Here is a 20832-nt window from a genome sequence, read left to right on the forward strand (position 1 = left end):
TGTGTGTTCCAGTGAGGTTAATCTTTCCTATCAGAGAGAATTCTCAGTTGGTTCATGCTCACACACTGTGTGTGCTCAAGCTGTGTGTGTGAATCTAGTATCTACTCCATTAGTCAGGTTGAAACAAGGAATGAAATAAATTGGTACTTGTCTGGCTGAATTGAGGTGCTGATTGACAGTTAAAGAACAGGACTAAGATCTGAGGTTAACTCTGTCATCGACTCTGCCACTGGCTTGCTGGGTTACTTCTAGCAAGTTTCTCTTACTTTGGGTCCCTGTCAGGTAGAGAAAGGAGATGTATCTGCAGGTGGTAGCTCTAGAATAACCACCATTATATCTAATTAGTGTGTGTTGGTGTGGTCTCAGGTAAAAGATGCTGGAAATACCAACGTGTTCCCATAGCAAGTTTCTGATATGAGGGAGACTGAAAGTTAGAGAGATCTGCTGAGTTAAAACTACCTGAGGGAGACTGGCACTCACTGCTGTGTTGGTTTTTTTACCTTGCTCCACAGATCTTCCTCTGGATTTAGTGGATGGAGAAGCTAAGAACATCCTGACCTCTCCCACAGAACTGTGCTGTAGCTCCTGTGTTCCTGAGTCACCTACATGATCAATATCCAACCAGCTTTTCTTTTAAATACAAGTTCTCAGACTTTTTTTTTTAAGAAAAATATTTTGCTTATTTTTATGCAACACTTCTTCTCGCTCTATATTAAACTATTTTATCTGCCTTGATATTATTTGTGTCAGAAGGGTTTATCTCCCTGGATCTAGAAGAAATAGATGGATGTTGTGGTTACCAGCCCTGTACTGGACTCAGCTTTCTGTTGTTCATCCCTTGCCTAGGCAAGAGTGTAGCTCACATGGGTTCTTGATATAAATCAGCAGTTTTCATTGAAGAGAATGACTGACTATCCTGGGCTCTTGAGACGGGGCTGAAGTTTGCCCTGCTGATTTTAAGCATAGGATGGGGCACCTGCTCATCTCACTGAAATACTCAAACTTGAGTCATGTGTGAGCCAGGGACTTAGTGGAGAAGTAGGAAATGATGTGAGAAGGAACTGGTAGCATGCAGAACCTGTTCCCATGGCAGTCACATTCAGCAAGGAGGTGGGAAGTAAAAACTCTCCTATTTTTACCTTTCTATAAATTTACAGAACTCAGAAAAAGAAACTCAGGTTCTAGGGAAAACTTCTGGCCCTTTCATTCAAAGTGTGACCTCCATCCAGAGGCATTAGTGATTCTGCAGCTTGTGGCCTTGACTGTTGGATTCTACTGTCAGCTACAGTTTTCCCAACCTGTGTGAGATTGTGCTTTTTCCCTGTAGCTTTTAGCTCTGGTCAATAACATTTGTGAAACTCTCATCTGTTTATACTTGAACATACTGAGCAAATGTTGTAAAGAATGCCCTGAAGGCATTCAGCACAAGCACTTTTCCTGTTTGATGCATCTGACCTCCACAAAACCTCTAAATGATGTGACGGGGTTTTGTTGCCCTGTGAAAAATGCATTGGAAATAACAGCTTATTTATTAGTTGGATACATGCAGATTGGATGTGTTTCTCTTATTGCTCCTGTTGGGGCTTTCTGGGATACTTCTGCTTTTTCTGTTTTCAGCAGAAACATTCTAACTTTTTTTTAATACCACCCTAAGGTGACAAGTACCACTTTCTAGTTTGCTCAGCAGGTGGGCATGTGGTCACTTCTGGAGTTGTAAATAGTTGGTACCCATTTGTTTTCCCCTTCAGTGTTTTAAACTAAATACTTAAATCTATCAACAGTTCCTGAAGAAACTGCTTTTTCCAAGAAAACCTAAAACTGGGACCTCCTGTCCCCGTTGTGGAAAGTGTCCTTCTCTTCTCTGCACCTGGGGGTGACATTAGGTTCCTTTTAAAGAGGAAGAGCATGGATATACAGGGAGGGAGGCTTATTTTTAGACATGGAGAGGCTTTGTGAGGCTGGAAGTCTTTAATGTATGCCCTGGGTTTCTGAACCCTGGCTTGCTGCTGCGTTAGACTGTGCTGTTCTGTGCTATTGTCAGGGGCTGGTTTGTAGCCTCCCTTCCCCTCCAACAGGAGGGGGCAGGAGACAAGGATCCTGCAGTGCTGGAGGGGAGGAAAAAACTTGCTGAAATTTGCTGGTTTGGAAATGGGAGAAAAAAGTTGAAGATGGGTTGAAGTCTGTCCTCCCAGCATGTTCTTGACTATACAACGTTTCTTCAGGCCTAGAGGTGATCCTGCAGTTCTGCTTTCCTTCCTCAGTTCTGCTTTCTTTCCTCTTTATAAATAGCAGCTGGCCCAAACCATTGACCTTACATTCTTTGCATGCATCTCCCCTCACTCTGGCATGTGACACCTCCTAGCAAGGCCCTATCAGCTGTGCTCCCCCAGATAGCTGACAAACTTCTTGCTATGGAGAAGATTGCCTCAGGAAGCATGTGGTGTTGGCATGCTGAGCCATTTAAAGTTTCTTTTTTGGAATGATGGGAGCAGTTGGGGTTGTCCCTGCTATGCTGCTTGGTACCTGTTCAACTCCTTCACCCAAGTGAAGGGCTAGAAGAGCTACTCCAGATCCTCACTGAACATGCATTTTCATGCAGTGCTTCCAAAATCATGGATGAAAACCCAACCCCCTGAACTATCTGCCCTTGGAAAAAGGGTGCTGCTCTTGGTTTCCATAGTAGCTGCTGGAGGAGCTCAGCAGTGCAGAGAGGCTGATGGTGACCACAAGCCTACAGGAATATGCACAACATGTAGCAAAGTTGACTTTGAAAAATCTGCATTTTTATTAGATGACTCAAGGACTTGGCAAAAGCCTGTGTGGCTGGCTTGGTGGTTGCCAGAAACTCTTACCGTCTGTCATCTGTGTTAGGTGGCCTGTGATCTTGTGGCCTCTGTCCAGTTTTTTGTGGACAGATGCCCACCAAATAGTACAGCTACCAGCACAGAAAGCCCCTGATTTGGCAGACCTGGTAAAAAAGCCAAGGACTAGCTGGGCTTGGAGCCTTTGTTTAGTAAGTTGTGTTGTTTGTGCTGGTTAGTCCTCAAATAACTAAGAACAGCTGTCCAGGACTACTCTGAAGGATCATTTTATCTGTGCTGTAGTGGTTGGTGCCTTTTTTTTCCCCCCCCTGCTGTTTCAGGATGAGAAATTTCCCCAGGCTTTGATCCAAGGTGGATTCTTAATTATTCCTAATGAAAGAACATGCTTATTTTTCCTTCCCCTGAGACAAAGTTGTGGGCTGGAGGCAGTGGGAAGCCAAGTGCTGGTGATGTCCCACTATGGTAGAGATGGTGGTGCTACAGACCTGGTGGGCAGAGGGGACCCTGAGGCACAGGGAGGATCTTCCCCACGCTGTGCAGAGACCAGACCAAGGATTTCTACTTCCTTGAAGGCTAAAGAGCCTTTTTCTGGGAAAGAGGCCAAGTGCATCTTCATCACAAAGAGGCACAAAAAGAAAAAAAAAACTATTGCATCTCCTGTTTTAAAGGTTTTTACTGTATAATAAGAAGTGCTGCAGAATGTGTGTCTCGCAGGGCACCCGTGTTCTTGGGCTCTGCTGCTCTGCCTGATCTCCTGGGAGGGAAGGTCATTGTGTCCCCATCCCTGGCAGTCTTGGCCCTCCTGCCTGGTGGTGGTGGCACCTGGAGAGGTGACCAGGAGACAAATGGCAGTGGTGTCCCTCTGCTGTCCAACCAAGGAGGGATCACACGGCTGATGTTCATGCTGGGCCTCATCTTGCCTCATTCCTCATGGCTGCCTCCCTGCTCAGACAGTGCCAGGGGCAGAGCTGAGGTGCTGCTGACCCAAACCTGGAGATGCTCCATGGGAGGAATCAGATGGGCCTGATGTGACCACCCTGCTCTGGGCAGGCTCATTAGCCTCAACTATGAGCTGCTGTGGTGTATTTGTGTGCATGTGGTGAGTCCTGGGGATGGGTAAGATCCCTGACAGAGATGGAGGTTGGAAAAGTGCTGCTGAACTCCTCAGCCCCTCTCTCCAGCTGCTGGGAGCAAGGAGGGAAGTGGAAAGGTGAAGGCAGGTGGTGGCACAGGAACCAGGAGCACAATCTAGGACAGCATTCATCTCTGCCCCTTGCCAGCAGCTGTGGGTGGAGCTGCTTCCCTTCACCCCAGCAGCCCTTGTGTGTGTCCCTGCTGCTGCTGGCCCAGAGGATGAAGTGACATTTTATTTATCCCTTCTTAGTTTTCATCTGTCCTGCCCTTGTGCGTTGCCTTCAGCATTGCTTCCCAAGAAAGACAATCCTGCAGAGGCTTTGGTGTGAGCATGTCTGGTAGGACCCAGGGTGTTTTGTTCCCACATAAATGTCTCGTTGGGCCCCAGGGGCTGGGCAGAGGCAGCCACAGCTCTGGGGAATGAGTGGCCCTTGGTCAGCAGCAAGATGAGTTTGTCCTTTCTCCTTCTTGCAGCAGTGAGGCCCCGGGGTCTTGCAGCCATTGAGAAAAGACCAACTCTTTCTCACCGAGGGGTGGGCTCAGATGTGGCAGCAAGTTTTCCAGCCTCTGCCCTTCTGTCTCTGCTCCTGATGGCCCCGTGGTTACACTCAGCACATTCCCTGCCCTGCACCATCCCCACCTTGTTTCTCTGCAACTTCCAGCAGGTCACAAAGCTCCTCTACAACCATCTCTCTGACTCCTGCTGTAGAGCCAGGACTTCTCCCTACGTGCCTTTACTGCCCCTGGACACACTGTGCTGCCAGTGCCCTTCCCTGCACACCAGAGAAAAATGAAGCTGTGTGTTGCCAGTGGGCATGTTGCTCCATCACAGGCTGTTGCTGGGCACCTGCAGGCACAGACAAGGCTCTGGCCTGGGGCTGCAGTCCCTCCAGGTCGCAGTGTCCCATTCCAGCACTGGACAGGACAGGTGACCCCTGTTCCCCACCTTCTGGAGCAGGGAGCTGGAGTCACCCTCAGGTCCCTGCTCCTCTGCAGTTCTGCTCTGCAGGAGCTTCCCCTCTTCAGATGTGCTGTGCTTAAATGGTGTCAGAACAGCTTCTGCATCTGAGGGTGACAGGAGCTGTTATCTGTTTTGAGGGGGAAATGTGGGACAGCCCTGGTGTTGTGAATCATGGTAGGGTCAGACTTGGCTCTCCTGTGTCTGGGCTTGATGCCAGGGCTCTGTACCCAGTACGTTTGTGGGGACCAGTTCTCAAAGGTGTTACTAAAGGCAGCCTTGGAGCTCTTGATGCAGATTTTTTTTTAGGAGCCCTGTTATAATTCTGTGTGTGCAACACGTGACACAGTGTTGCTAATTTATTTTTTTTTTTAAATAAGGCTCCTCAGTGCATTGCTAAAAATATTTTGCTTTTAAAGCCTGAAAACCTAAAGGAATAAAAATTTGGTGCTTGCAGCTGCTTTACATGAAGAGCTTAACAAGATGTGAGGCAGAAGAAATGGGGAACGAAACCTGATTTGCATCCGCAGAGGGAAGTTCCCAGAAAAAGTTTCGAGCAGGGACTGTTGGAGGCCAGGGGGTGTTTCTTCAAACAAAGGAACTGCTGCCTCACTCTGCTCAAAAATGAGGTGAGAAAAATCACAAAGTCAAGCAGCAAAACCTCTAGAAAGGTGAAGTTTGATTTGTAGCCTCAGCACTGCAATAGGGGATTGATGCTGGTGTTACCTGAAGCACCAGAAGTAGGTTCCACCATCACCCAGGCTCTGCTGGCCTCAGCAGCCAAAGTCCTTCCCACTGTCCTGATCCTTCTCAGGGGGGTTTCCAAAGTCTGTGCAGACAACAAGTGACCAGGTGATTTTGGCTTTTTCAGGGTGTCACCCAAACCAGCTGTGTGGGTTGGCTGGTGTCCCCTCTGCAGCCTCCCCTCCCTCCAAAACCAGGACATCTAAATTTAACCTGCTATCAACAGATGAGGCTGGAAACTTTCCAGTGGGGTAAGGAATCCCACTCTGAACCTGTCCTCTCCTCTGCTTGGGCTCCATCCATGCACATTCCTCCCCTCTGGCCGTGACCTCCTGTATGTTCCATTCCTCCCCTTCCCCTGCAGCACTTGGGTTTGGGTCACTGCTGTGTGTCAGTGGAGGGTCCCAAAATGACAACGTGGCTGTTGGTGTTTTATGTGGGCAGCTCAGTGGCTTGTGGATGATGGTACCAGGTCTCCCCACTGCCCAGCAGCAGTGGGCAAAAGGCTCTTGACCTGCAAAGGTTGGCTACAACCTTTAAGGGGCTTAAACAGGCTTCTGCCAGGCTCTTGTTTGCTCCAGGGAGATGTGGGTGTGAGGAGCCCCTTGTTGGGGGATGCCCAGGTAAGGATCCAGCCCCTGTGCTCAGGGCACACACTGGGAAAGCCCCAATTGTGGTGCAGCTCTCCCAGCCTGGCCAGGTAGGAGGGATCTGGGATGCTGGGGGCAGCTGATGCAGCAGTGGGATCTCCAGACAAGCAACAGGACAAGAGGAAATGGCCTCAAGTTGCACCAGGGGAGGTTTAGATTAGAAGAATCTTCTTCACTGAGAAGGTAATTAAACACTGGCACAGGCTGCCCAGGGGGGTGGTTGAATCACCATCCCTGGAGATGTTTAGAAGATGTGGTGCTGAGGATCACGGTTTAGCATTGGGCTTGGTAGATTTAGGTTATGGTTAGTAGATTTAGGTTATGGTTGGACTCTATGATCTTAAAGTTTGATACTTTTCTGATCAGGGTGATTCTGTGATTCTGAGCAAGTGTTTCCTCTGCTGCTTTTTGGAGAAGCCTTCATACTTGTTGGCAGGCTGGAACAGAGATCAGCAAAAGAGCAAACAAAACCACAACCAGTGACAAACCTGCACCTGCCTTTGGGCACAGCTGGTGGGGAGGGAGCCTGTGGTGGGACTGGCTGTGGCAGGAGGAGCTGGAGGTGCCAGGGTTGTGCCCTGTGGATTGAGGGGTTAGCACAGGAGCTGTGCTGGCTGCTTGGACAGGCATCTCCTGCTTCTGGAAAAGAATTCCAGCAGTTTTCCTCACTGGAAAGCAAACAGAACCTAAACTTGAAACTTGCAAAATTATTTACAGGATGAGTAATGAAAGGAACAGGGAGCAGCATGTGAAAACAAATCAATTGCAGCAGCTCTTAACCTCTTGTTTGTCCACGTCTTGAGAGCAAGGGCTGCTCTCTCTGCCCGAGGTACTGGAGCCTGGTGCCTTCCTCCAGATGTGGTATTTCCAGCAAACATCTGAGCAGGCTCTTGCTAAACAAGCAAACAGGGTCAGGAAACCAAACTGTGAGGAAGCTGCTGCCTGCGCCAGCCGGGGCGGCTCTGTCCTCCTGTCACAAGATGCGCAGCAGCCTGGTCATGAAAAATGCAGGATGTCGGCTGGTATTTTTAACCAGAAACCTCCACGCTCTCTCTGCTGCAGCGTAAGAGCTGAAACGGAGAGAAAAGGCACTCGTGGCAACTGGGGTGTTTATGGCCACCCTGAAACGTGCAGAGGAGGAGGAGCCGCTTGTTCAAAAACAGCCGCCGCCCAAACGACTCCAGGCAGAGGTGTTCAAAAACTTCACTTTATTTCTCTGTCTGTTATAAAAGCAGGGTTTTGTTGTTGTTATTATTTTTTTACATCTCTGTAAGTGTCCAGACTCGGTACACCTTGGTTTTTGTTTTCACAGTATCTCTGCAAGACCGAGGACGATTCTTATTGCTGGGGCAGGAGCTGGGGCAGGAGGGATGGAGGTGCCCAGGCTGGGGGAGCCCTCACCCCTCCCTCGCCACTGGACCCAGCCTTGCTTCCCATGTCAGCCCAACAGGTCCACCCACCCCTCCCGAGGCTGCTTTATAAACTCCAAGGGGCTGCCTCAAACTTGTCTGGGTGTCAAGGGTAGGAAAGGAGAACCCCAAGGTCCCTGGTGCTGCTCAGCGTGTCGGCTGCCAGCCCTGCTGCTGGTGGGGGGTGAGGGGCTTGGCCAGGACTTGCCCTGCTGCTCCCCACCCTGGACCACTGTTGGGCTGTGACAAGGATGGTCAGGCTGTGCTCTGACCTCCTCTGCTGATTTGGGGCTGTAAAGAGCTGAGCATCACTGAGGGGAGAGGTGAGGATCCCATGCCAGTGTCCCATCCCCTTCCCAGCACATCCCTTGTGCAGTCCTGCTTCTGCAAAAAGCTGCTAGAGAAGGAGCTTTATTTCCCTCTGCCTGTTACTCAGTGGAGGATGCCCTGGGTCCCCAGACATCTAAGTCCCCTTTGGGACCCTGTCAATCCCCATTCCAACCATATGGCATTTCCCAGCCCTGTCAACAGTGATGTCTGTAGCACCTGTTACTTCCAGCCACCCTTCCCTTTGTTTTCGCTCCGTCCCCATCAGTTCTGGAATGAAGCAGCATTGGAAAAAAACAAACCATCATTTTTAATCACAAAGCATGAAATCTTCAAAGAGGCAGCATCACTTCTCTGTGCTGTGTCTGGTGGTGCAAATGGAGGTGGAGGGGCACGTTTCAACCCAGGCACGGGATAAAGGCATTCTTTGGGAAGGGAGAAGTCCATGCAAAGCCAACCCCCATCTGAGATCTGCATGTCTTACTGACTGCTCAGCTGGGTCTGCTCAGTGCAACAGGACAAACTAGTCAGGAGGTCACTATCAGATTGCATGGGTGCATCCAGTTCACCAGGTAGAGGGAGTAGGGGGAACCAGATTGACTTAATGCACTGGGGGACTAAGTCCAACACAAAGCTAAGTGGAAAAGGGTGTAGGTGTTCCCTGAATGTGGTTTTTGGTGACTGAGAAGAAATCTTTCCTTGGAATTCCTTTGTGCAGCTTATTAAGACAACTGGGTCCGATTCCTTCGGCCCATGCTGCCATCAGTGAGAAGTGGAAGTACTCAGCACCTGGAGACAAAGTGAGTACCAGACATAAATACCCCTTCTGCTCCCACCCGAGGGACTGCCCAGAAGTGCATCTAAGCAGCAGGTGAGGTGTGTGCAAGAGCTATCAGCTATTCACCCACAGCTCCCATTTTGTCCTCTTCTGCATGTATTGCCTAGGAGAAAATCCAGCCAGGTCCCAAAGGGCTGTGCCAGCAGAGCTACAGTCAGGATTTGAATCCGTGTCAGAAAATGGATTTTAATACAGAGAGTGACTGTGCAAGTCAAAGTCTCCCCAGCTTCATCCTTTATAGTCCCAAAGCCTTGATTTAGGCAACCTTTGGCTCGTGGATTGGGGTTTGATCCAGTCCATTTCTTTGCAAGCTGCTTGGAAGGCTGGACTTCCTCCCTCAAAGCCCATTGGAGAGAGCATCTCTGAGGAGCAGTGCAGGAGGAGGTTCCTCTGGGGATGGGGGGATGGCTGCAGGGACCCGGGATCCTTGTTTGCTGGTTTGAGACTGTCACAGGGTGGGCAGGCTTATCTTCTGGGGGTGTGTTCCCCAGGCAGGGCGTGATGGTGAACCTGTGGATGGTGTGGCTTTGAAGAAGTGAGAAAGGAGAATCTCTTGCTGGTAATGTTCTCTGTGGAAGGTGAGGATGGCAATAGCAGCTAATTGGTGCCTCTCCCAGGAGAGAGCCTTTTGAGCAGCGTGTGTGGGGTTGTGGGACCTGTTCAGAGACCTGTTCAGACCAGCTCAGCAGGGCCAGGCTTGCATCTGGCACACTGAGCTCTCCTCAGACCTTGCTCTGGAGGCAAATTGTTAATAAGAGGAAGAAAAAGTCATTGAGGGGAAGGAGCTGCAGAGGGAAGGGGAAGTGATCTGCCTCGGGCCACGTGCTGGAGCAAGAGCAGATGCTCTGCTCCCCAGACTGTGCCCTGTCCTCCAGATGCCACCTCCACTGCAGAACTTCCCCTGCCTCCAAACCATGCCCACCACCCCCCTCAAATGACTTCTCCAGGCTGCCTTCCTCTGCAGAAGTGTGTCTGGTTAACTCTGAGGCCATCTGGACAAGGTCCTTGTTAAAACCTCTAGGTTCCACCTCCCTCTCCAAATGCACCTCCTTCCTTCCTGGAGGATCTACACCCTGGGCTCAGGTGTTGCCCTGCTTGCACTTTCTCACACGTTACCCTTTGCTACATAGATGTTTGTGCCACAACCACAGGTACAGCATCACCCATGGTCCTGTCTGTGCCCCGTTCCTGACACTCATGTAGATCACAAGGTCATTTGGAAGAAATTTATGGACTAACCCCAATGTCATTTGTTACCACAGGAAGAAGAGTTTGTCAGAGCTTTTGCTTCTGGTGTTTGCTTGGAATGGGTGCCTGTTATTTTCAGACGTGGCTGTTCCTGAATTATGGATATTGCTGGGTAGACTCGGTAGATAAGATCTGCCCTCGCATCTCCAATGACTTCAGAAGGATCCTTTTTATATCCTGCTCTCCTTTCAGCACCATCACTTGGATTTCATGGGGAAAAGGGGCAGCAGGGTCACCCAACACCAGCCAGGACACGAGCCATGGGCTCTTACACCACGAGGAGGTGAGACCATGGGCTAGTGGGGCAAACAGCTGCATGCCCCAAACGGAACATCCCCATCTCCATTGAAGGTGACTCCCAGGGCCATTCTGGCTGTGAGATTACCCCCTTTTGTGATGCCAACAGGAGACTGAGCTTCTGCCAAGCAGGGAGATGGCCTGGTAGCTCCCACTCAAGAGACATCCTACAGCAGGCTTGTTATTTGCATTGCTTTGAAACTGAGATTAATTCCAAGCTTCCTTGTTCCAGGTTTTACAACCAGGAAGATCATTCTTCTTTTTTTAACCCCACTTCTTCCCATTTCATGCCCTTTTCATCCAGCAGCCTGTGACGTGCTGACAATCTATTCCTTGTTCCAAAACTTTCTCCCAGAACTTCCGTAGAAAGGACATTCTGCCTGGTTGGTGGTTTTGTTGGTGTTGGTTGGTTTTGTTTTGTTTTGTTTGTTTGTTTTCAAACGTAGCTTTAAGGCAAAAGTTTGGCAATGCAAAGCAAAGTCTACATAAGGCCGCATGACTTGGATTTGCAACTCAGAACCTGACAGCTCAAAAGAAAAAAAACAAAAACAACAAAATTCCTGATCTTAAATAGTCAACTTTTTGCTCCAAGAACTTGTTTTGTTCTCAATGGGGAAAAAAAAAAAAAAAAGGAAAAAAAAAAAGACTCTTTAGATCCCAAAGAAAATGTTCTTATTGTTCTGGACAAGCTAATGAGACTGAAGTTCAAAGAGTAACTAAAGTAGGGAAGAAAAAAAAAGAAAGAGCTCTAGGGGTAGACATCAGTGTTGGTTTTTTTCCCTTAGGAATCCAGTGATGAGACAGACCCCAGTCAGAGGTCTCCTCTTTAGCTTTAGCACAGTGAAATCCGTCCCAATGGGAGAAGGTAGAATGGTTGCATTTGTTGAATGAGTAAAAAGTGCATTTTGATTTTGCTCAGATTACACATGTATATTCTAACACCTAAGTGATTGTTTTGCTTTGTTGGTTGGGGTTTGTGGTTGTTGGTTGTTTTTTTTTTGATCTCCCTTTCGGTGCCGGGACGCCAGGTTTGGATTATCGGTGTTTCGGTGGTATCACCACAAGTGGTGGTCCATCCTTTGGCCTCCACATGAGTACCTGAGCATCGTTGGCATTGGGTTTGACAAGGGCACTGGGTGGTATTGGCTCATTCTTGCTAAGGACCTGGGGCTGCTCTTGAGCAGAGGGCTCCTGCAGCTTGGCACGCTGCCCCAAGGGCCTGCTGGGGTTCACCTCGATGCCCAGCCTCATGCGCCACTTGATAGTCTGCAAGGTCACCATCTCGCTGGTGGCCGTGTTGGTGGCCACCAGCCAGGTGGTGAAGCTTTGATCCCGGTGGATGCTCGTGAGTTTGGCCACGTTGCTCTCGCTGACGGGCACGGCCCACGTCACGCTGGGGTAGAAGTTGTCGTTCATGCTGATGCTGAACTTGGACTCCTTCTTGGTGGGACCCACGATGGTGCAGGTTTCTGTCGTGTTTCCATACCAGGGATAGTTCACTCCATCTGAGTCACTGATGGCCTGGATTTTACCATCCAGTAGATCTGGAAGCTCCCAACTTGACCTGCCATAATCAACAAGTTATGGATAATGCATTAATTAGTTAGTTGAGAAACATGCAGGAGTCCAAGGAAGGAAAGGAAGGAGCTGTGAACACATCCCCCGTTTAGCTTTTGCTGGCATTTGTGGCTTTCGTGCCATCCTGCTGAAAGAGCTCATCCCTGCCACTAAAACTGTGTCTGCACATTTCCAGAGCATGAAAGTCTCTCCTGTTAAACACCATTGAGGAACCACCACCCTGCAGGGCCAGGGCTTCCCTTGCAGGGACTGGTGGCTACCTGGAGTGCTTGAAAATATGTTGGTATTTAAACAAGGCTGCAAAGGGTAGGTGCTCAGGAAAGCTCCAGCCTTGGAGGAAATGCAGTGGTGCAGGTGTCCTCCTGCAGCTCTTTGGCAGGGCTGAACACCAGGACTCCTCCAGCTCCATGTTTGGGATCTAGTGCCAGTGGGAGCAGGGCTCAGGGCTGGGTTTCTTCTTCTCACTAGTACCAAATCTCCCATGTTGGCAGAAGAATGGGTGAGATGAGTGCTGGTCCTGGGGGGGGGAGGTGACAGGAGAGCCCACTGAAATGCTGGAAGTCAGAACAAGGACTCAGCTGGACCCTGAAGCTTCTCACCATCCCTTTCTCTTCTTTCTTTTCAGTCCCAACCTGCCAACACTTGGCTTTCTCTCTGGATCAGCCCATCCCTCCCTGCTGCCTGCCTGGTGCTGGACGTGTCACCCACCCTGCTCTGGTGCAGAGGCCACTCAACAGCTCCAGGCTGGGGATGGAGTCACCAGCACCAGAGGAACCACCTCAGCCAGCTCTGTGTGCTGTTCCTGCCAGGCTGACACACAGGGCAGCCTTTCCAGCAAGAGAGTGAGTGGAAACAGTCCCCAGGCACCTCCTAGTGCTGATACACTGATGATTTTTCATTTATTTTGTTTATTTCTATTAACTTCCAATTGAATTTTTAAGATCAGATTTGCCAGTAGAAGCAAACTACTGTAAATGCCTCAGGAAAAATAAAAAGGGTGAAGTATTTGCAGAGTCAAGGCACTAAGGTCCTATAAGCACAGCCCGTGTGCTCAGCAGGTGCCAGGTATTTTAAGGACATTCTTTTCAAAGCCAGGCTGGGAGAGGTGGCTCCGATTTACCCTCTCCCAGCAGTTCCCAGCCTGGCATTTGCACTTGATCCCCCCTGCCATGGGGCTGGAGTGCTGGGCTGGGCACCAGCTCCCTGCTGTGCCCTGGGACACGGTTGATCTTGGGAGGGGGACACTGGGGACACGCTGAGGCTCGGCAGGGTGACAGCCCAAGCCTTTAATAAGTCCAGGGCTGTGGCTTAAAATAGCCCCTTGTGTGTGTGGGGGGGATGTGTCAGGCAGTGCTTCAGGACCAGTTCCTCCTCCTCTCCACTGGCCAGGACTCATGTGGCTGTCCATACGGCTGTTCTGATTGTCAATTAGTTAATGACTGTGAGGTGCCTCCATGTTTGTAACTGCTGGGTCGTTCAGCAGTTGGCTGTAAATGTCTGGCTGTTGCTAGAGGGTCCTGTGGGGGTTTTAAGGATCACATAGCTATATATCTATACGTTTCTTTTTCATGCGAGCAGAGGGGGGTCCTGGCTAAAATCCCTCCTGTGGCCTGGCAGGAGTCAGGTGAAGGGCTGCACTGGGTGGGAGGTGGCTGGTTTGCAGGTTGGATGGCCTGGCAGGAACCTGGGAGGTGAACTGCAGGGCAGGGTATGGGCTGCAGGGATGCTCAGGGGGGCTGCAGGGATGCTCGGGGGGGCTGCAGGGATGCTCAGGGGGGCTGCAGGGATGCTCGGGGGGCTGCAGGGATGCTCTGGAGGATACTGGGATGCTCAGGGGGGCTGCAGGGATGCCGTGAGCAGCAGGACCAGGGGTTAGCAGCTGCGGGGGTTACACAAGTGTGATGTCTCCCCGCGCAGATCGCCGGGGGCTGCAGCAATCCCCTCCCCTCCTCTCCTCCCGAGCGCGCAGCCAGCAGGCAGAGGGAGTCCTTGCCCTAGAAGAAAATTTGTGGCGAAGGCAGCCAAAAGGAGATCCCTGAGCATTCCTGCCAGGACCCCCGGCCACCGGAGAGATGTGTCTACGCTCTGCTCTCTGAATCGGAGACATCCCAGCTCACCATGCCCCCCCCCATGCTCTGCAGGGAGGGCTGAGAAGGGAGAAGCTCCAGGGATGCTGGATGAGCCGAGGTCGAGCTCTGCAGCCCCTCACCTCCTCCCCGTGCACAGCCCAGCTCGGAAACACCATCTGGGAGCCCCTTCCTCTCCCTTTCAGCAGATGGTTTAGGATTACTTTGTATTCAGACGGTGGCTGGTGTCAGCTCGGCTGTCACCAGGGGATGAGATGTGACAATTTCCTGGAGGTCTGCTCTGTGACTGCTGCGCCAGGAAGGTGCAGCCACAGCATCTCTGCAGGTGTGGAGGTGCCAAACCAGGACCTGAAGTGCTGCGAGGGGCTAATAACACCCCCCCCCTGCCTGGACTGATCCAGGCTATTCAGATCAGAGGCTGGTGAGCAAATGGCAGGAGGATCAAGCAGAGGAAACTGCAGGTTGATCAAGATCTGCTTTGTCCCCACCTTCATTCCCAGCAGACGTATCTGACCCCAGACTACTGCAGAATTGCAGGACCTTCTTGGGATTTGCCTGGGGTTCAAATGAGAGGAAGAAGGTGGAGCTGTACCATGGCAGGTCACTGGAGGCAGGATGCTGCCTGCAGAGCCTGAGAAACCCCACCACAAAGCACAAAGCGTTCGTGAGCAGGGTGGCTCAGAAGTGCTTCAGAAGAGGCGTGGGCAGCAAATGGGGAAGAAGAAACTGGCCTGTGTGTCTTTGTGGAGCATGCTGTGCGTAATTCTAGCGAGCGTGGTTAACCCTGGGGTTTCTAAACCATCACACTTCATCCCTGCAGCTTAGTAATGAGGAGAAAAATGAGGCCTTATGATGATCCCATGACTGGAGCAAAAGCGGAGGCTGCAAGATGGTTGCTGCTAGTGGTTGCCCCTCTCCTGCTGCTTCAACAAAGCCTGAGTGCCAGCCAGGTTAGGAGCCTCTGCTTGCACAGTGTGTCGGTGTTAAATAATGTGCCAGCAACTGCCCTTTTGGGTTATTTTGGAAAGAAGGCTGTGGAATGATCCGTGGCTGCATCAGCATCTTCCTGTGGTGGTGTCGAGCCAAGGAAAGACCTGAAAGTGCCCAGTAAACACTTTGCTGACAATAGCAGGGAAGTGGCATGAAAAGAAACCAACCTATCTTGTTTCACAGCTTCACTATAGCTGATCAGCTCTAAAATCAGTAGATTCTGGCCTGTAACACTGACAAGCCTGTTTCTACCACTTCTGAAACCTTCAGAGTCAGGATAGGCATCACCAGGGACTGGAGCTGCCAACAAACCTCTCCTAACAAATGTCTCCTTGCTTCCGGGAGAAGGAACTTTGAGCTATTTCTTGTGGCACAACCGCAACTCTGCTGCTGCCAACCAAGCAGCTTTATGTAGGTTTTAGCTTCCAAGTTCTCATTCTGATACATTTCTTCCTCTTCTGTCACACGAAATGAAGCCCCCAGCTTATCCTGAACCCTCCAGATGGCTGCCCCACAGCACAAACCCAGGCAATCCCTGCAGTGGCCTGGGAAGTGACAGCAAATCCACAGCAACCTCCAGCCCTGCACATCCAGGGTATGTTCCCTTAACCTTTTCAGACAGACATGGGGCACTATTGCATCCTCAGCTCCAGTTCCTTAAAGCCAGCTCCTAATTAGTCAGAGGCCAGATGGACTTGCATAACCTGGTGCTTTCCAACACCTTCCCTTTCCAGCAGCTCTCTGTGAGAGAAACCCTGCTCAGACACAGGTAGTGCTGGGTGCAGGTACCAGTGCAGGGTGTGGGGGCAGTGAAAAGCCTTCTCCAGCATTTTACATCCCTGCTCCCACCTCCCTCCATCCCAGCACCTGTGCTGGTGACTGGCTGCAAGAGAGAAAACCTGATCTTCAGAGCTGCTTAATTTTAAATTGTCTTTTACAGTGTCTCTCTCACCTACTCCAGCAGGTCAAGCAATTCAAGCCAGGGTTACACAGAAGAACAGGAAGGAAATTTAAGATGTTGTTCCCCAGCTGCTGGAGGCACACTGCTGTGGTCCTGCTTCCCCCACCCTCCAGCTGCCTGTTCCTGCCTTGTTTGAACAGGCAGTGGTGGTTGGTTCATGGACTAGAACTAGCAGGAAACTGGCATTGAGGAAGAAGGACAAATTTCTGCTGGTTTAGCTGAGCAGGCTCAAGCAGACTGGACAACCTGTTGACCTGGGCTGAGGTGTGCTCAGAGCACAGGTAAGGGCCAGGGGCCAGGAAGGGCAGTGAAGCCTTTTCCTCTGAACCCCTGGGGTTCATCTCAGTAAATTCCCATGGTGAACTGACCTACCTTCACTCCCCATGGAAAACATGACCTTTTTTTCTTTGGTAAATCTGTTTTTGATTGCATTTCCTCTCCTGAGGACTGGGGGTTTATTCTCTTGACAAGTCCATTTCTCTAGTTCATTGTGTCTCTGCTGCAGGGCATGGAAGATTTAATCTCACATGAAAGAGATGCCCAGTAATGTAAAGTGATGATGTAATGCTGCCCAGATGCCCCATTGGCTCCTCCTGGGGAGGAATTTCTACCTGAAACTTCTCCAGATCCTTGGCTGATCATATGCAAACTCAAAGGTATTTATCTCTCTGTTTTGCATATCTCCACCTGTGCTGCTTCTTGCACATCTCCATGGAGATGAAGAAACAAGGCTGGATGATGCCATCCCAGTGTTGCCTGGCCAGCTAACATGGGTCCCACCAGGTGCTGCACAACCTGGTGCAGAAACCAGCACCCACCCCAGGAGTTGCCTGCAAGGACCTGGTCCAGCATGTCCAGCACAGGCCAGAGCTCTGCAGCCTGATCCTGATGCCTCCCACTGCACAGCAGCATCCTTCCCTAAGGATACAGGGTAAAACCATGCTCAGGGGAACAGTAATTCCAGCCATGGGGCCAAGTGGGAGTGTGCCCCAGTTCTGCACAGAGGGGGGGAGGCAGAGAGCACATCCTCATGGCTGGAGGTTTTCACATTCCCAGCAGCATCCACTGACTCACACATAGAATAATACCAGCATTCACGTGTTAGCTGAGCTTTCATGATTTCCCTTTACATTGAAAAATGCTGCATCCAGCCCCCAAATTGTCAGTGCCACTTTAAACACGTGTGTCTGAATTATCCTCTCTGCAGCTCACATCCCTTCAGGAGCGTTATGCACAGCTCCATCTGCTCCAGTATTTCTCAGCTGTTTCTATCCTCAGCTTATCCACAGCTAACAACTTCGGGGCATAAAAGTGAAAAAAAAAACAACTAATCCAAAGCCTGCTGTAAGTACTGATGCCCTGGTTGACCGACTGATTTGTTATTAGTTGGAGTTTTCTGTTTGGCCACAGGGACAAAAAAAAAACAAAACAACCAACCAAACTATGTTGCAGCAGTGTCTTCACCATGGAAAGTTGGGACATGAATCAATGCAGCTCCCTGGAGGTCAGTGGGATGATGGTGAGTTACACCAGGGACTGGCCTGTGTCCCTTCAGACAGGTCTGTGTCCTTTCTCTCTCTAGATAAAGGTCTTCCAAGAACATCTTTCAATAGCATTAAAAAAAGGCCTTTCCTCCCAAACACCTTTATTTATAGCTTTCAGATGGTGATAGCTGTACTGCAAGAGAGTGGAGGAGCAGACCAATTCCTGCTTAGGTTTTTCTTTTTTTTAAACATCAGTTAAATATCAATGAACCTCAGAGGGAAAAAATCTTTGTTTCCATGATTTTCTGGCTGGTAGCTCTCCTGCAGAGCTGCAGTGTTCAAGTCAGGCTACCCTTTGACAGCACTTAGCTTGTAGATACAACTTTTTTTGCCTCCAAGCATTCCAGCAAGGGAAGACTGTACCAAATGCTCTTTTTAAACACAGGGAAGCTCAGATGCAGAGGAAGAAAATGATGTGTGGAGGTTTGCAGCACTGGCAGAGCAGCTTTCTGCCTCTTTATTTTGGTGGGTATGAGCTGCATTTATGTACAGTGGACTTTTCTTTTGCAGCTGGTCACCAAAGACAGGATTTCTAAACGAGCCCAAGAATTACACATGCAAATCCCAAAGGCCTGGAATTGGGAACATCTGAGCAACAAATTGTCCTTGCTAAAGATACGATGTTGGAGCCAAAAAGCCTGCAGATTTCGGGCCTGTTGTGAGTACTTTAAAAATCAAGATAAGCTGCTCTGCTCCCTCTCTGTGCCTCGCTCCGGGGGGTTTGCCAGGTGCCAGTTTGCTTCTTAAGGCACTTTCTGCTTGAGCAGAGAGGGGACGTGGGGACAGAAGGGGGGAACAGTCTGTCCCTTGTGGCTGCTCCTTGGTGTGCCCTTCCCTCTGGTCCACATCTTACCAGGCGTGTTTGCTGTGATGTCTGAGATGCTGAACCCGTGTCCTTATCTGGGCTCCCAGGCAGGAGGGAGGGAGGGAGGGCTGGGATGTGCGTGCAGATGTTCAGGCCTCCAGGAAGACGCTGCCTTAAGTCACTTTGTCCCGCTTTCCATGTTCCCATCCTCCTCATTCCCCCCCCCCCCCTCTTTTTTTTAAAGCCACCTAGAATGACCTTTGTGGGGCTGTGCTGGCATCCCCCTGACACAGGGCACTTGGGATGAGCAGGGCTGCTGAGACCTTGACCTTCCTGTCCTTCCTCCCTTGCCCCCAGAGACCAGGCAGCATCAGCACCTCCAGCCACCAAACCATCTGCCAGCACCAGGCTCTGTGGTCAGGTTTTGTGCCTGTGGCTGGACAGACAGATATCTGCTGCACCACGAGGCTGCACCTGGTGCTGCTCAGCACCATGAGTTGCAGAAGTGATGCTCTGGGCAGGCAGTTGGGGATCAGGTGCTGCTGCTGATTCAACCATGGGCCAAAGCCTGCAACAACGTTGGGTGGAGAAACTGGTGGGGGGACTGGGGAGGGATGACTTTTCACTGTAGGGAGGTGACATTTTAATTTGACTCATTCCTGTCTCACTATGACTGTCTGACCAGTAACGCTGAGGTTTTTGGTGTGCCAACAGCCCCCAGATTCCCCCTCCCTTACATATATATCTATATATTCCCACTCTTACATTACCCTAACGGAAGGTAATGTGACATTTTCACCCTGCTCCAAGGTGATGCAAAGGGTTTAACCACCAGTGGGTTAAACCCAGGGTTAAATCCATCTTGTTCTTTCCCCGTGGGCTGCCTGCTACTGTGGGCAAAGCAAGCAGGATTCCTCCTGTGACATTAAACATGCTCCCAGTAGCTGGTGGGCTACTGAGCTCCCAGCCATGGCTCCCTGCAGCAGCAGCACAGCACGCTGGGGACAGCAATGTGCCACAAGTGTCACCCTTTGCCTTTCCCTGGGGCTGGCCAATACACAGTTTTATCCCAAAAGGGATGGGGAGGGATGCAGGTGAGAGGAGCTGGCTGTCAGGGGTACCCCTCGTGTGAAATGCCTGTCAAAACAGGGCTGGCTGCTGTGGCAGGGCTGGCCTGGGATCTCCAGTGCTGCTCAGAAGCTGTTGTGAAACACAGTGTTGGGTCCCTACCAGAACTAGTGGGTTTTGGTTAGGGCTTGAGCACATTCCCATTAGGAGAGGAGAACACCCACTGCTTTAAGAGGGCAGGGACAAGCTCTCCTGTCTTTTAAACATACAAGAAAGTCCTGTTCAGTTGCAGAAGAGCTGGGTTTTAAAATCAAACCAACTGGGTCATAATTTTTTGGCTTAACCCAGTATTTCCCAACCAGGCCCCGGACCTCCTAACTCTCTTTCCCGCAAGGCAAACGCACCCGCACGCGCTCTGGGAAGTACTTACATGCCCTGATCCCCGTAGTGATTGTAAAATTCCATGTGGCTGCAAGCCTGGATCCAGCCCACGATCCAGGTCTCCTTCTTGGGAATAGGGGGCACCAAGACCTGGGCAGAGGCTCGGAAGTGAGGGGTCCGGTAGCGCAGGACCACGCTGGAGGACTCGTCGATGCTGGTGGGAATGGGATCGATGGAGGCTTTGACTTCAATCACTGAAATACTTTCCCGGAAAACTTTGGATTTGCAGCTGATACTCTGAATACAGCCCATGGCATACCCTGAATACAGCCCGCAGCTCCGAGGGTACTCCAGCAATCCTGGGGAATATTAGGCATTGAAATTATCTGGTGCTAGATCAATTACAGATCTTCTTGGTTTGTAAGCTCAAAACTGATATCCATAGGATAGAAAATTCATCATGTAAAGCCTTAATTTGAGTATCTGTCTTAAGTACTGCTCCTATTTTGACGTTAGCTGCACTTCAGAAGCAAAAAAAAAAGGGGCTTTTTTTTTTTTCTCTCTCTCTCTCCCCCTTTTAATGACCCGTTAAATCTCTCGCTCAGTCTTTGGGTTAAAGAAAAAAAAAAAAGCTCTCTGGAGTTCAATAAATAACAGTGGTGTTCTTAGCTGATATATTTAGTCCTTCCTTTCCTCAGATGGGGTCTGTCATTCAGCTCCAACCATGGGACCAGCCGGTATTTCCCTTTATTCTTTGGATGAAAAGCAGAATGTTGATAGACACATCTATATAAATAATGAAATAGTTTTTTAGCCCCAGCTTGTCACAACCGGTGTGGATTTCCACTTCCTGACTTGCAGTTGTTCATAACTTCCTTTCGCACAAAATTACAATCGGAACAGAAAGAAACGAGGGGTGGAGAAAATGTCCCCCAAAATAATTATATATATATATATAATATATATATATTAAAAAAAAAAAAAGTAGCCA

General features: G+C 50.1%; 2 protein-coding genes across 4 annotated transcripts in view; one reads left to right on the forward strand and one right to left on the reverse strand.

The window, feature by feature from the left end:
- The window catches only part of NUP214 (nucleoporin 214), a 41738-nt gene extending 41003 nt beyond the window's left edge, over window positions 1-735 (forward strand). For all 3 annotated transcript variants that reach the window (XM_051636584.1, XM_051636585.1, XM_051636586.1), the window contains exon 36: window positions 513-735. In XM_051636584.1, coding sequence (XP_051492544.1) covers window positions 513-546 — 34 coding nt within the window. In that variant the 3' untranslated portion in view covers window positions 547-735. The remainder of the gene's footprint in view (window positions 1-512) is intronic.
- Window positions 736-10276: 9541 nt separating this feature from the next.
- FAM78A (family with sequence similarity 78 member A) lies at window positions 10277-20794 on the reverse strand. Its single transcript, XM_051636770.1, has 2 exons — window positions 19891-20794; window positions 10277-11991 (listed from the first exon to the last, which is right to left on the reverse strand). Exons 1-2 carry the CDS (start codon window positions 20151-20153, stop codon window positions 11463-11465), a joined length of 792 nt encoding a protein of 263 aa, XP_051492730.1. The 5' UTR covers window positions 20154-20794; the 3' UTR covers window positions 10277-11462.
- Window positions 20795-20832: the final 38 nt, after the last annotated feature.

This window comes from Apus apus, chromosome 19, assembly GCF_020740795.1.
Source record: "Apus apus isolate bApuApu2 chromosome 19, bApuApu2.pri.cur, whole genome shotgun sequence".
Taxonomy (NCBI): Eukaryota; Metazoa; Chordata; class Aves; order Apodiformes; family Apodidae; genus Apus; species Apus apus.

Excerpts from the sequence above, each read along its gene's own strand:
- FAM78A (XM_051636770.1), bottom strand. The coding sequence starts at position 20,153 with ATGGGCTGTATTCAGAGTATCAGCTGCAAATCCAAAGTTTTCCGGGAA. Across the intron at positions 11,992-19,890 it reads CACTACGGGGATCAGGGCAT|GTCAAGTTGGGAGCTTCCAG; the intron begins GTAAGTACTTCC and ends TGATTATGGCAG.